The 15,979-nt window shown below is 42.1% G+C and overlaps 1 protein-coding gene across 8 annotated transcripts in view; it reads left to right on the forward strand.

Annotated features, from left to right (window-relative positions):
* iqsec2b (IQ motif and Sec7 domain ArfGEF 2b) overlaps positions 1-15,562 on the forward strand; it is a 70,564-nt gene extending 55,002 nt beyond the window's left edge. For 4 of the 8 annotated variants that reach the window (XM_042730060.1, XM_042730061.1, XM_042730062.1 and 1 more), the window contains 13 exons: positions 979-1,264; positions 1,350-1,679; positions 2,502-3,544; positions 3,685-3,846; positions 4,487-4,609; positions 5,275-5,441; positions 5,611-5,750; positions 5,935-6,060; positions 6,223-6,322; positions 8,855-9,016; positions 9,283-9,480; positions 9,744-9,814; positions 11,334-15,562. In XM_042730060.1, coding sequence (XP_042585994.1) covers positions 979-1,264; positions 1,350-1,679; positions 2,502-3,544; positions 3,685-3,846; positions 4,487-4,609; positions 5,275-5,441; positions 5,611-5,750; positions 5,935-6,060; positions 6,223-6,322; positions 8,855-9,016; positions 9,283-9,480; positions 9,744-9,814; positions 11,334-12,728 — 4,303 coding nt within the window. In that variant the 3' untranslated portion in view covers positions 12,729-15,562. Of the gene's footprint in view, positions 1-978; positions 1,265-1,349; positions 1,680-2,501; positions 3,545-3,684; positions 3,847-4,486; positions 4,610-5,274; positions 5,442-5,610; positions 5,751-5,934; positions 6,061-6,222; positions 6,323-8,854; positions 9,017-9,282; positions 9,481-9,743; positions 9,815-11,319 lie in introns of all 8 variants that reach the window. The other 4 variants (XM_042730063.1, XM_042730064.1, XM_042730065.1 and 1 more) reach the window with 4 other exon arrangements.
* The last annotated feature ends 417 nt before the right edge of the window (positions 15,563-15,979 follow it).

Here is a 15,979-nt window from a genome sequence, read left to right on the forward strand (position 1 = left end):
CAAGCAACTGGCAGGGGGGAAACATTAAATTACATTGAATTGACAGGATGTAAGCCATGTCAATTGAATGTCATAAGCAGGCACCTAGCAACAACCTACATCATAGCAATACCCTAGCAATCAAACCAAATTCTGGCAGCCACATAGCAATGTGCTAACAACCATTGTTATGCCACCACAAAGCAATGCTCTGGTTACTACATAAAGCAACTTAGTGTCATGATGGTGAGTTTTAGACAGGAAAACACCACTTGATTTTCTTCAGAAAACATAGGAATCAGTTTCAAGTTATACTTTGGTATGAAGGCCCTTGAGTGAGATTGTATAATTGTTGTCATTATGTGTGCTGCGTATGTTTGGCGGTACATGCATCAATCAAACACTTGCTCTGATGGTACCCTGCAGGATAAGTGAGTCATTAATGGTGGCGGAAGACTACAAGTCATTAAGGATGAGAGCTGTTGTGTGAGAAACAGAATATGAGGAGGTGTCAATAGTGTTGAGTTGAGGTGAAAACAGGTTGGATATGATGCCACAGATGTAAAACATGCCAAAACTTTTCACATGACAGGTACAGAAGTCAAAAACAGAAGTTGATTTGACAGGAAATTCACTATTGCATTTCAAGTTTTTGATAGTACATACTGATGAATTTTTGAGTTTTAATAGATTGTTTAAATATAAACTATGATCTTTGATACAGGAAACCAAGCTCTTGTTAAGGCATCAACTTGTGTAACTCTCTCTAATTACAAATCTTAAGTATAACTAGAATTGCTTTAATTTTCTTGGTGTGATAATTCTGGGAAAGCCTGATGCTTGTTTTGGACATTTGCCCTGTTTAAAGCTTTCCTGAAAGTCAAAATGCTAAGTCAATGTCATGAATTCCTGAGTTGTTTGAGATTGTTATCTTATCCTCTCATTATGGGGGCGTTTTAGAATTATCATCTCTCTCTCTCTCTCACCCACCCATTTCAGTGAGGAGGAAACCCAGAGTTCAGCTTCACGTCCCTTTTCAGACAGTTCCAATAGTAAATCTCCTTACGTGCACAGCTCTGACCGTTACGGGGACAACAGCTGTGGCCCCCCAGGCCCTCGGGTGCCTTTTGTGCTCCCTCCAAGCCCAGCCAGCCTCGCCTGGGCACAGCGTACACGCAACCAACCAGCTAGCCTGGCCCTACGTAAACAAGAGGAAGAAGAGAACAAGAGGTGCAAAGCCCTATCAGACAGTTATGAACTCTCTACAGACCTACAAGACAAGAAGGTAAGGTGTGCAAAAACAGAATCATGCCTTATCATGATCTCAGTCTATTGAAGCAAAAATAACTGATCAAGCTGTTGCTGTGCAGGTGGAGATGCTGGAGAAGAAATATGGAGGTTACTTCGTAAGTAGACGAGCAGCACGTACCATCCAGACAGCATTCCGTCAATATCGTATGAACAAGAACTTTGAGCGCCTGCGCAGCTCAGCTTCCGAGAGCCGCATGACACGGCGCATCATCCTTTCCAACATGCGACTGCAGTACTCGTTTGATGACCGACAGCCTCAACCTCCCACCCCAACTCACTACAGTCACAGTCCAGGAATGGGTCCTCCGCATTCTCCAACCTGCACCACAGAGCCAAGCTCCCCATCACAACCGGAATACACCCACCTAGAGGACTCCTTCTCAAAACAAGTCAGTACCCAGTTTGACTGTATCTGAACTGTCCCCAAAATTGGATGCTAATGTACAAGCTTCATAACTAGCTTAACCAGCGAGACCTTTTTGGTCAACTAGTTTCACCAGAAAGACTGCTGGTCAAAGTTCTGTGTACCTGTCTGCCCTGGTATTATCAGTGGGGTAGTGTCCATAACTTACCCATAAACCTTATGTGAACAGACAGTTTAAATGATTTTGTATTAAAGCAAGATTTTCATCAGCAGATAGATTCTAAAAATGCCAGATAATGCTCTGTAAAAAATGTATATCCTGTGGTTCATATGCTCTTGGAAAAACTGTGCACAAATTGTACATTTAGAGCTGCAACAGCTTGTCACTGGGGCAGTACCCTTAAAGATACAACTTTATTTACCCCTAAAAGGTTACTCAAAGGTACTAATATACACCTTCTCTAGGGTTACAACAGTGTCCCTGGGAGAGTACCTTTAACGGTACAACTTTACATTATACATTATACAGCAGCCTGATGTCACAGCAATTCATACATATTTTATGAGGTGGCTAATTTGTATGATTTTGTACATTTTCTGTGAGGGGTAGGTTTAGGGGAGGGGTTAGGGTTGGTCATTCATACTAATTCCTACGAATTCCTAAACCTACCTCTCACAGAAAACATACAAAATCATAAAATATGTATGAATATGTATGAATTGCAGGGAGATCAGGTTGGTATATAATGTACAAATTTGTACCTTTCAGGGTGCTCTCTCAGGGACACTGTTTAAAGATACTATTTTTATACAGTTTGCCTGACAGTGTCTATTTATTTGTTCTTAAGTGAAGTCCTTGGCCGACTCCATTGATGATGCCCTCACGTGTCGACCACGCCGAGATGATTCCCAGGAAGGTATAGGGGATGGAAGTGGTGTTGTTGATGACTTTGGTGAGTGCATATGGAGTAGCAACAGCCACGTATCCTTACGGAGAGGTCTTGGAGACAGGGATCGAGGAGGTACAGGGGGCTTGAGTATGCATGAAGACAGCACAGCCACCTCCTACAGTGATGTTACACTTTACATGGACGACGGTCTACCTTCCTCACCGCTTTCTCTAGATCGGGCCCCTAGCAGCACAGACACTGAGTTCTGGGGGGGTGTTGGAAGTGGGGTAGGTGGTAGGGAAGATAGCCGTGACACAGAAGGAGGAGGAAGCAGCAATAGCCGCCGAAGCACACCTTGCACAGAGTGCCGTGATTACCGTTTACGGGGAGGGCACTTACCGTTACTTACGATTGAACCACCTAGTGACAGCTCAGTGGACATGAGTGACCGCTCAGACCGAGGCTCCCTTAGCAGACAACTAGTCTTTGAGCAGGACTCAGCAGGAGGATCACCTCAAGGGACACTAAAGCATAATCCTAATGCTCGTTCGACATCCTCGACAGCTGCACAAGGTCAAACACGTCCAGCTAGCCGATCGATGCCGTCGCATATCCCACACCACATGGCTCACCATCATCACCATCACCACCACCATCATCATCACCAGTACCCCGACACCCCTTCATCCTCCTCCTCTCCTCAACAGCCCCCAACCACACCGCTCTCATCCTCCTCTTCAGCACCACTGCCTCCTGGTGGCTTGGAGCAGCAATGCTGCTCGGATGGTGATAATGACTCACTGAATTCCACCACAAACTCTAATGAGACCATTAATTGCAGCTCAGGCTCCTCTTCAAGGGATAGTCTGCGGGAGCCCTTGCCCCCATTAGGGAAACAGACCTACCAGAGAGAAAGTCGGCACAGCTGGGACTCTCCTGTCTTTAACACTGACGTAGTGCAAAGAAGACAATATCGCATCGGACTCAACCTCTTCAACAAGTAAGAGAAAATGAAACACTGCCTCTTTTATACAACACTCCCACAATTTACCATAACTATGAAATTACAAATCAAATTAAGGAAACTGAATGCATCGGTTTGAAACATGATTAAACTGTGCTGATGTTTTTGTACTGCAGGAAACCAGAAAAGGGTATTCAGTACCTAATTGAGAAGGGCTTTGTGTCAGACACGCCAGTGGGCATTGCTCGCTTTATCCTGGAGAGAAAAGGCCTGAGTCGGCAGATGATTGGAGAGTTCCTTGGAAATAGACAGAAACAGTTCAACAAAGATGTATTGGAGTGAGTCCACACAATAAATCCTCTAAAATTAAGAAAATGGCAAAAGTTTAAAAAAATAACTTTCCAAAAATAAAATTGTTAACAGCAACTACCTAGTTTTTGAATCCTCAGTTAACTCATACTAAATAGATATGTAGGCATGCATTTTATATAAATTATACAATATGATGCAAAAAAAAATGTACATTTATATAATAATATGATATTAGTTTGCAGTGTAACAGAGCAAGGCTCTCTAACCTTTTTCAGGCCAAGGAACCTAATAATGCACTTTTGTTCCATGCATGCTTTAACAATGAAGTATTATAATTACTGTACAATACTACATTAAAAAAATGCACAGAAAATGTTGGTCCGATAGCCTTGTGGGCAGTGCACTGACACACAGCACTGGTGTGCTATGGGAGTCCCGAGTTTGAATCCCGGCTTATGGATCTTTCCCAATCCTGCCCCCTCTCTCTCCATTTTGCTTCCTGTCATGCCATGTTTGATCTGTCCTATCACTATAAAAAATAAATAAAAAAGACAGACAATAAAGATAGACATATTTTGCTTTTTCTTGCTCCACAAACAATTGAATGCATGTTTTGGCATAAGCATGTATAGATGTAATGTTTTCTACCACTTTTGTTTTTCTCAGTTGTGTTGTGGATGAAATGGACTTTTCCGGAATGGATCTTGATGATGCTCTGAGGAAATTTCAAGCTCAGATAAAAGTCCAAGGAGAGGCTCAAAAAGTGGAAAGACTTATTGAGGCTTTCAGGTATGTGAATGTGCTTATAGACAATTAGTACACAAGTAAAACACTTAAAACACTTAACAGATTCCCTAACAGCTTGCACCAGTGCAAACCGTCTTCTGGCATTAAAATAGTTCTGTCACAATTTACTAAAGACATGCAGTGAAGAATAAGCGCTGAAAAGTCGTGGACAGTTATTTTTGCGCCTGACCTTATTGAATATGCATTTGTAGGAGTTTCCCTTTCAGACACAAAACTTATGGGAGGAGAGTATTAAAATTAATCACGAAACATGATTTACTAACGTTTGCACTCGTCAAATTACTGGTATTTGCGCCATTATTTAACACCCAAAAAAGCATGTATTAAGCTATTTTGCGCTTGAAATGGCTGCATTGGTTGTTGCTAGGAGGAGGCATCATAGAGAACAGAGTGTGTGGTAGAACACAGAAGATTTTTTATGCATGTATTAATTTATTTGGAATGCCAGAAGAACAAATGATCAGAATCCAAACATATCCTTACTCTAATTTGACCTGCGCTTCATAGTTTGCGTTTGTCATTATGGAAATGAGATGTTGCATCTGTGTTCTTTAATTTGCACATCGTCAGTAAATCACCCGCAGAAACATGTTTTATCAATACCTCAGTATTTGAATTAATTTCTCTCTCTGCATCTGTCTTTGCAGTCAGAGGTACTGTGTTTGTAATCCAGCACTGGTAAGACAGTTCCAGAACCCAGACACCATCTTCATCCTAGCTTTTGCCATCATCCTCCTCAACACAGACATGTACAGCCCCAATATCAAAGCAGAGAGGAAGATGAAGCTGGATGACTTCATCAAAAACTTAAGAGGTGGTGTTCAAATCTCTCTCTCAAACTTCACACACTGGCGCTTACATAAGTGGGCAACCACGAACACACTCTCAACCTGCTCTTAAATGTTGCATGCAATTGTCAGGGATTTTGCAAGTACACTAAAAATCTCTTCTTGTGTGCATGTAATTTTTTCTCTCTTTCTTAGGGGTGGATAATGGGCAGGACATCCCACGTGACTTACTGGTTGGAATCTACCAGCGCATTCAGAAATGGGAACTGAGAACCAATGATGACCATGTTTCTCAGGTCCAGGCGGTGGAGAGAGTAATAGTGGGCAAGAAACCAGTGAGTTCTACTGAGGCGTTTTTGAATTTATGAAACTTTTTGGATTAGAATCTTTGGAAATAGTGAATCTGTGAGACCTGATTTTTTTACTTTGACGTGTTCTGTCAGTGTGAAATCATACTTTTTGACCTGCTTAATGAACTGCTTGTTCCAAAGTAAATGTAAACATCTGCTCTGTGTGTAGGTTCTGTCTCTGCCCCACCGCAGACTAGTGTGCTGTTGTCAGCTCTATGAAGTCCCAGACCCCAACCGTCCTCAAAGGTCTGGAGTTCACCAGAGAGAGGTCTTCCTCTTCAACGATCTGATTGTGGTAATGTCAATAACACATATCAATTATCCATGCATGCAAAATGAATTGGTCCCAAGTATTTTTAGCAACTTCAGTATCTGTATCTTCAGTATGCATTTGTATTGTAAAGTTAATACACATTAAAATCCTTAGTTGGTATTTTTCTTTCTTATTACATTGCAAGTTACAAAGATCTTCCAGAAGAAGAAAACCTCTGTAACATACAGTTTCAGACAGTCCTTCCCTCTGGTGGAGATGCAGGTTCACATGTTCCAGAACTCCTGTAAGATTTCAAGTTCGTTCACTTCCTCTTCAGGAACTCGAGCTGCGTCGGAGAACGCTTTGGGAACGCCTTCAGCGTGACCGGCTCTGAATCATGTGTGTAATCAGACCAATGGATGGGCGTCAGACGTCAGAGACCAGGAAGCTTAAAAGCACGTGCAGTGAAACCGGCATTTCGCCTTCTGTCTTTCAGCAAGCGCTCTGTGTGTGTGTCTGTACCATTTTGTTTGTTTGTCCCTCCAAATAATGTCCAAAGCACTACAAAAGACCAAGCACAAACTGGGCGAGGGCAGGCAGCATTTCAAGCTGTGTGTTCCTCCCTTTCTCCATTACATTACGGGTGGGGATACACACAGTTTGTGTGTTGTCTGCCTCGGAGTGGAGCATGCAGAGTCTTCTCCCTCACCTGCCAGATCCAGTGGCCGTTCTCAGGCATCGGAAGCGCACTCCGGCGCTACTTCCCCCCGGGGAGCGGGCTCGTCGCTTCACCTGTCTTCCTCCGATGAGGTTGACGTGGTGGGCGTCGATGAGGATTCGCCCCCTCAGTCACCCCAGTATGAGGAGCTTTTATGAGGAGGTGGTTACTCACGCTGTGGCCAAGTTAAACATCGATTGGCCCACTGAGAAAAAGGTTGACCTGCAGAAAAGCAAGTTGGATGAACATTTTCTGCGAACTAAGCCGCCACCTACACGCCGGAGCCTGCCTTTTTTCCCCGATTTGCACACCGAGGTATGTAAATCGTGGGCAAAGCCATTCTTGGCCCACCTCTTCATTCCCGCTTCAGATCACTATGGCAACGTAGCGGGGATGAGTGAGCGCGGTTATAAGGTCGATATATTAATATCGAGGAGATCTCCGATCGCCACCTCATTATAAGGACTGCTTTTCTGCTGGCGATATATTCTCTTAAGAGAGTTTGGGACCTATAGGCCATGTCTGTGGCCTGGCCCTGTATAGACTTTGCACCCGGTCTGGCCAAAGCTTTTCTTTACCCTTGAGTGGGGTATGTTCCTAAAGTCCCCTCTTCTACACCGCAGCCTGTTGTACTCTAGGCCTCCAGTCCTCCTCCCTTCAGGGAGCCTGACCAGAAAAAGCTTAATTGTGAGCACTGGACACATGCGTACACAGAGCTGCCCTGTGGAGAAGGGCGGACCAGTTGTTCATTTGCTATGGTCCCCCTAAGAGAGGTCTCCCCGCTACAAAACAGACCCTCAGTTAGTGAATAGTAGATGCCGTTTCTACAGCTTCTGAGTCCACTGGCCTCCCTTCTCCCCTGGGGGTCAAGGTTCACTCCACCAGAGGTGTGGCGGCCTCTAAGGCCTTCTTAGCAGGTGTCTCTATGCGAGACATCTGTGATGCTTCGGGTTGGTCCACGCCCTTAACCTTTGTCAGGTTCTATGGACTAGATATGCGAACCACTCCAGGCTCTTCTTTTCTCTCGCCCTAGCTGTGTAGTTTCCCACACTAGGCAGAGATTTGTAGTCTGGCGGCGTGGGCATTCTCGTTCCCAAAGCGTTTTCTGACAGCTCGAGTTCCTGAAGAGGAACATCTCAGGTTACGCATGTAACCATGGTTCCTCGAGGGAACGAGATGCTGCGTTGCAGTGCCACACTTCCGGCATCTCTGCCGGCGGTTGGTTCATTCCTAGAGGTTAAATGCCGGTTTCACCGCACGTGCTTTTAAGCTTCCTGGTCTCTGACGTCACCCGCCCATCCATTGGTCTGATTACACACATTATTCAGAGCTGGTCACGCTGAAAGTGTTCCCAAAGCATTCGCCGACGCAGCGTCTCATTCCCTCGAGGAACCATGTTTGCATGCGTAACCTGAGACGTTTTTCTTTGTTTGGGGTTATGTTTTTTTTAAGTCTCTTATGCTCACCAAGACTGCATTTATTTGCTCAAAAATATAGAAAAATGCAGTAAAACAGAAATAATGTGAACTATATTACAATTTAAAATCACTGTTTTCTCTGATAATATATTTTAAATTGTAATTTATTCCTGTGATCAAAGCTGAATTTTCAGCATCATAACTCCAGTCTTCAGTGTCACATGATCCTTCAGAAATGACTCTAATATGCCGATTTGCTGCTCAAGAAACATTTCTTACTGTTATCCCAGTTAAAAACAGTTGTGCTTCTTAATATTTCCGTAAAAAGTTTGAACATTGACACTTTTAATCAATTTAATGCATCCTATTAAGACTTTTGAACAGTAGTGCATTTTAAAAAGTATTTTCAGACTACCCAGGTTTGTTACAATTTTCTCACAAAACTTCATTGCCAATGGTCATGGAAAACCTAGAAATATACATTTTTTTTAATTTTTATTTATAGACTTGAAAAAGTCATGGAAATTTCTATAGTGAATATAAATTTTATTAGTTTTATGCCACTCTAAAACATCATTAAACCTATTAATATAGTACCAAAAACAGTCATTAATAACAAATATATTAATAAAAAATTGGATTGTGACATTGTTATTTAGGAACCCTGAATAAACATCATGTGTTTCTCTCTCTCCCCTAGACTATCCTCATGGTGTCAGACTAACATCAGCTATCCCAGGTGGTGAGCGTAAAGTTTTGATTGTGTTCATGGCCCCTAGTCAACAGGACCGCACACGCTTTGTCAGTGATCTGAGAGAGAGCATTGCTGAGGTCCAGGAAATGGAGAAATACAGAGTGGAGTGTAAGTACACGCCCTCTACTGCTCTCATAAATCAACTACACTTTATTCTGGCGCCCTCTACTGGTGGTTAACTACAACATTAATATTATCGATTTACAGTGACCCTATCTGGTAAACCCCATGACTCATAGAAAACACACAGTAAACAAGATAAAAATGGCACATGGTAAAATGGCTTTTAGGATGTGTACAGACAAAATGCTTGATGCTGGAAGTGTTTTGCCTGTTTAGGATTAGGTCTGATGTTTATTTTTTTCCACCTTTAGCTGAGCTGGAGAAGCAGAAAGGAGTAATGCGGCCCAGCCTGCTCACCAACAGCATTATGGCTGGAGGAGTGGGTGGGGTCAAGAATGAAGTGGTGAATGGCACTATGGGAAGGCCTAGTCTGGATGACAACTATTCACCAGGAGAGGGCCTCAAACGTACTGCTCTCAGCTCCTCCCTGAGGGACCTGTCTGAATCAGGTGAGACACTTTGCTGTGATTGGCAACCAATTTATTTATGATAATTTAGTACCATTCTACATTGGGGCAAATATAAAAAAAAGAAATCGTATAATTTGCAAAATGTATATTATGGGGTTAGATTTTGAGGTTAGAAACAATCTCAACATTTGTGGACACCAACAAGAAAGTAAGATTTCTATTAACACTGACCGCCATTACACTCACCCACACACATACACACACAATGCAGTTGTGACTGACATCTGCTAACTGGGTAACAGGGAAACGTGGCCGCAGAAACAGCGTTGGTTCCCTTGACAGTACAATGGAAGTAAGTCTGAGTGAAGCAGAGGTCTGTATCTTTAGCTTTAGCCCCAAAACCGAACCACCCGCATGTCTGCCTGGAATTCCCACACAAAACACGGCGCCATCTTGCATGTGTCCTAAACATAGACACAGAGACATGTGTGAGCATCTTGTGTGACCATGTGTGGTCTGTGGAATGTTAATGTACACGTGACTGAGGTGATGAATCAATAACATCAGTCACTGAGATTGCATGAGAAGATCTGAAGTCTTGTAGATATCTTGTAGATTTTACTCCGGAACATCAGGACTGGAAGACATCCCATTGACCCTGAATTAAAGCATGACATCGATATATGTCAAAATATGTCTGTCATTATTCTCTTATGGTTTGGTGGTGCATTTTATTGTTTTATGTGCAGTGCTATGCATGGACTAGTGACTGTGTGATATCAGTTCTGTTGATTTTTATATTGAGGCGTACTTTATATTAGGTGTCCCTCATAAATCTAAGCCAGTATGAATTCAAAATAGACATTTTTAATGCACAGACATGGTTTTATTGTACATGATTCATCAGAGCACTATGGGACAATCATAAAATGATGATTTACACACATGAAACAGCATTGACCAAAGATAGCTTCCATAATAGTGGGGCCCAGCAGTTAATGACAGCAGATTGGATGCCACTTACTGTTTCAGCAGAAAATCAATAATGGGGTAATAGATACTGAAAAAAAGTAAAGAAGTAAAACATGCATATTTTTATTTTAGAATCATTATTTACACAATTGGTGCATTCAATATTGCAGTTATATTAGCTTATTTATCCATATTTTTAATTGATTGTTTGGTTAATTATTTAATCTTTAACAATTAATCCATTTTATAGTTGGATTATTGATTACTAAATTGCTTTATGATAATAATATTACACTTCACACTTAAATAACTTAAATAATTTAATACACTTAAATAATTTATGTAGTATTTGAGGCCCCACATGAAACCATTTTCCATTTCAGTTTTCTAAAGTCTTTCCAGTAAGCAAGCAACCTCCTCTTTTTTTAATCTTATTTGAATATTCAGTTTTACTTGTCTGATTACAGAAGTAGAACGGATTACAATGTTGTTTCATTTTGACTTTAATGGCAACTACAGAGATGAGTAATTTCCTGTTAGCACATGACACAAAATAGAAATTAAATCCTTCTTAAACTTACAAATATATATAAATACTGGCATTATTGCCATTCGGGACACATAATAGATTGTTGGGTGCATGTGTTTGTGTTATTATGTTCTGATTTATGATGCTGACAGAATGTCGTTTCATTACCCTAATCAACTCACCCCTGTTTTTCCTCCCTACCCACTGAAACAACCATTCTCTCTGTATCCTTTTACTATGTTTTTCTTCTTTCTCATTTATTGCCTACATTTCCTTCCTGCTCCTCTTTGCACACCCACACTTTTCTCTTGAACCCTTGTTTTTGGCTCTGCCGTCCTGCTCTCTTTCCTCCTTTCCCCCAACTCTCTTTGTCTTAGGGTTCCATCATTAGCAGTCCACGGCCTCACCAGCGTTACCCAGTAGCTACCGTGCTCCCGGGATGCTATGGAACAGAAGACTTCCGGCCTCACCGCCCCATCCTGAGCCCCGGAGTGGGGGTGGGGGGTGGGCCGGGGCAGCAACACACACCTGCAGTGACTGGCGCTGGGCCAGCCTCCAGCAGCACCGAGAGAGGAACGACTGGAATGGGGACTGGGAGCAACAGCAGCAACACCGGATCCTTCCTGGGATCCCTGTTTGGGGGCAAGCGATCCAAAACGCCGGGTCCTATTATCCCCCCGGGGCCACCCTACCCCGCCCCTGTGGCCCCACCGACTACAGGAGGTCCGCCGCCTCTGTCCCCGTCCTCGCTGTGCCCGGGAGATGCTGGGGGGCCTTCCAAGATCCAGGCTCTGCACGCCCAGTATTGCCACACTACCAGCAACAGTGTCAGTGGGCAGCCTCCGCCCCCATACTACCACCACCATCGCTTCCATACACAAACCGTACCCTCGTCTGGGCAGCAAGGCCTCCATACTCTTCAGCGGGTCACCTTGCCTCGACGGCCACACCCCAACCCCTCCGTGCACTCCCCATACCAGCCGATCTCCCAGCATACTTTGCAGGGTCGCTACGGGAGCATGGGCAACATGGGCTCCGGCCTCCCTCCCCCCCTTTCTCCTCACTCCCCACTCTCCCCTCACCCGCAGTTTGCGCTCTTTCACACGCAGCCCACACACTTGGCCAGAGGGGGCACCATCAGCAAGCCACCTCTCACGCTGTCACACTCGCAGCCGCACCTGCACGCACACTCCCATCCCGCCCACGTGCACACGCCGCACCCGGCCTCCCATCCCGCACACCAACCTCACTTCGTCTTCGCCAGCCCTCCTCCTCCGCCCTTCCCTGCTCCCACTCAGCCGCCTCCAGTCTCCGCGTCCGGCACTGTCCACCACGCGCCGCCGGCCGCCCAGTATCTGCCCCAGTATCCTCCGTTGTCCTCCATCCCTCCTCCCCCACCCCACTCCCCTTTACCCCCCCCTTCCTCCCCCCTTACCCCTCTTACGCCTCTCTCCCCTCTCCCCCCCCAGCACCAAGGCCCCCCTTCACAGGCCGGGGGGCCGCAAGGGCCCTTGCCAGCTCAGACTGGAGCCGTACCTGGGGGGACGGGCACGGTCGAACGCGCCAAATCCAAACCTACCAACCGGATCAGCACGGTAGTGTGAGCCGGGGAAAGTCGCGAGGCTGGGGGTCGCTGAAGGGTCCTTTGGTGGTTGGAGGGGGGACTGCTGCGAGGCTGGAGGAGGCGGGAAGCGGCAGGGCCAAAGGCGATAACAGCGCCGGTGGGAAAAAGAAACGCAGCCTGCTAAGACTCTGCTACTTTCACCTGCGCTTCCCACAAGTGTAAACAAAGGAGCTTACCGAGGAAAAACAGCACAAACAGCACACATACATCATACCAATAGTTGGAGGCTCTCAGGTTGATCAGTGCTGTGGGATATATACTCGACAACAATAATGAAAAACATTTTGGGCACTTTCAAATCTGTTGTTGTATATGTCATTGATTTGGCGGTCAAGCCAAACCCCTTCTTAGCTACTTCTCCTTAAATCCCATATTCAGACAAGAAATAACCGTTTCAGGTACAGACATGTGGACATGCACACACAGACTTGAACATTAAATGGTCCACAGGCTTGCTTCAGTTGCATATAGCCATAAAATTAGAGTAAAATGGTTGTTGGAGAAATTGTTTGCTTCACCTGGGAACCTGTTTAGGAAATGTAAAGACCAGAGACCATAAAAATAATGCTGTTCTGGATATGAAGATCAAAGCACAGTACAATGATTTCATACATTCCACTAATCATTAGTCAATAGCATTTGCAAGATGCAATAATCTTTTCACTAAACTGATGTCCAGCTTCTACTTGCTAAATCATTTTAAAGGCTCTATTGCTCTTTTTGTACACATCTATAACAGTGATATATTTGAGTGTTAATAGAGATATACCTACAAAGCAAATATCTTAGACCCGGTATGACTGTTTGAAGTATGTCAGTATTGGCCTGAACTCTTCCACTCCTAAGTCTAGTAAGATGTAAAAAACCTTTGTACTGTATGTGAATGTGCTGTTTGTAATCATCATAGAAACACTGTCCATAAGAATTATTAACCTATGTATATAAACTTATATGAAATTTTAACACAAAATTATATATCAGTAATGTTATATGACACTTTATCTATGAACTTGTTTAAGAACCATGTTTAAGAAAAAGAATATCTATAAGTTTATATTGATCCATAATTATGCTAATTTTGGTGAAAAATTCTTTATTAATGTCAATTTTATGTTAAATTCAAAGCACTGTGCCTAAAGCTAAACATGTTCTTATGTTACATTTTATTTAACCACTGGATGATGACCATGATCATCCATGTCTAAATTCTTAGCTTATTTCTAGAAAAGTTCCAGTAAAGTTGTCAAGGCCCAGAATGTGAAAACAAAAGGCACTTTATAAACGAATGTGTTTTCTGAACTATATTAAATTAATTTATCTCTATTAAACAAAAATATTTTCCAGCTGAAGTATTTTTACCTATGAGGGCTAGTGGCACAGTATGAAGGAAACATTCCATGAAAGATTGTTGCCTCTCTATTTGTCATCAATCTTCAAATCTAAAATGCCTGTATTATGCCGTTTCTATTCGGTCCTTGCATTAATACTGCCAATCATACTTTACAAGGTGTTTTTGATTATATTTTATGCTATTATATGAATGTTTGCTATGAATTTCAATTTTAATGAATAGAACTATTCGTCTTTTATGGTTTTAAAACTACAGATGTTATCAATTTGACAAAATACCAGAGCTGTTTGTAAATAGGAACATTTTTCTCATGCTTTGACATTCAACAGTGAAGTGTCAAGGATGTGTTTTTTGTTATCGATGATTTTTATGGACAAACACACTTGTCTTTACAAGTGTCCTTGAATGTTGGAGACTTTGTTATGGGTATTATTTTTTTTCTTTTTTTTCTCTCTTCTTTTTTCTTTTTACAGTAATTGTGTACCAGTCATGAAGTTTTTAATTCAGCTTTGTGTGCAGATGATTTTTGGTTTGGGCTACCAGACGGCCTGTTTTGACCTGATAAAAATATAACGCCATACTTCCTATTTTATTTCCTCTGTATGAATACTTGAGAAGAGGAGGAACAAATATAATTGAATTATCACATTAATACAAGGGGAAATATAAGAATACAAGAAATCAAGGTAATTTAGCCTTAAGTAAGGCCTTAGTGTAAGTACTGCTTGAAGTTTTTGTTTGTGTGGATGCATAATGTGATCTCAAGTGCAGTTATATATTTCTGAACTGGGCTTAATGCAGGTGCTCAGTCTTATCAGTCTTGATGTGATGCTTTTATTGCGTGTTAGATATTTATTCCCTTTTGCTACCCTTTCAAAACGCACTCTCATTATATATGTGCTCCTAAATATGCTAATTTCATATGATCAGCACTTTGCAGTACTAAATAGCACAGTATAAGTGGAAATGGGTTTCCAGTTACATATGGTTACATACACATAGCAAGATACCAATGTGAGATGAGAGAGAAAATAAAGAATAGAAATCCATAACTTATTAATTGCATTTACTTTATTTGATTAATGATACCCATAATCTTTTTCATTAACTGCCCGTCTTCCCGCTTTGAATTTTATTGCATGAGTATGTCTGTATTTACTGAGCTCTGTAACAAACTGTATATAGACTGTCACAGTATGATTTAATATTGACAGTGGAATAGGAATTGTCAAAGGTGTGTGTGTGTGTGTGTGTGTGTGTGTGTGTGTGTGTGTGTGTGTGTGTGTGTGTGTGTGTGTGTGTGTGTGTGTGTGTGTGTGTGTGTGTGTGTGTGTGTGTGTGTGTGTGTGTGTGTGTGTGTGTGTGTGTGTGTGTGTGTGTGTGTGTGTGTGTGTGTATGAATGTGTATGGGGAGGTGGCATTCAGTGTAGATGATTATTGCATATTTGATCCATTGATCCAAGACAATTTTATCTGTAAACTTGTACAAGTGTGTAAGTCAAAGCAGACTGAAGTGTAATTTTGGAAAAAAGGTATATGAAGTCATCTAATTTGTGTACAGATAATATATGAAATTAAGCAAATTCGGAGAGATGTGAATATTTATTGCCTAATATTATAAATAAAAATATATAAAGTGTCCTGACACAACTCATATTGTTCTGTTTATCTCATATATAAACATAATAATTGACCCCAAAATGAAAATGAATTTACACTTATTAAAATGATTGTACCCTTATGTTGTTCCATACCTGTATGACTTTCTTCCGTGGAACACAAAACACGGACACTAGTGCCTGACTCACGCTCATAAGAATTGTAAGATAAACTCAATCTAAAATTTTCGCATAATAATAATAATAATAATAATAATAATAATGAAGCAATTCAATAATTAAAGGATTAAAAGTGATTTAAGGGAATAAGTAAAAAAAATGCTAAAATAAGTTATAGGTTTGTAGTTATATATGAAATAGTAATCAATTTACACTATTTGAAAATAAATATTGTATTTTAAATTGTGCACATTCACTCTCAATAGTCGAAAACGCAAACGTCT

This window comes from Cyprinus carpio, chromosome B8 (assembly GCF_018340385.1).
Source record: "Cyprinus carpio isolate SPL01 chromosome B8, ASM1834038v1, whole genome shotgun sequence".
Lineage (NCBI taxonomy): Eukaryota > Metazoa > Chordata > Actinopteri > Cypriniformes > Cyprinidae > Cyprinus > Cyprinus carpio.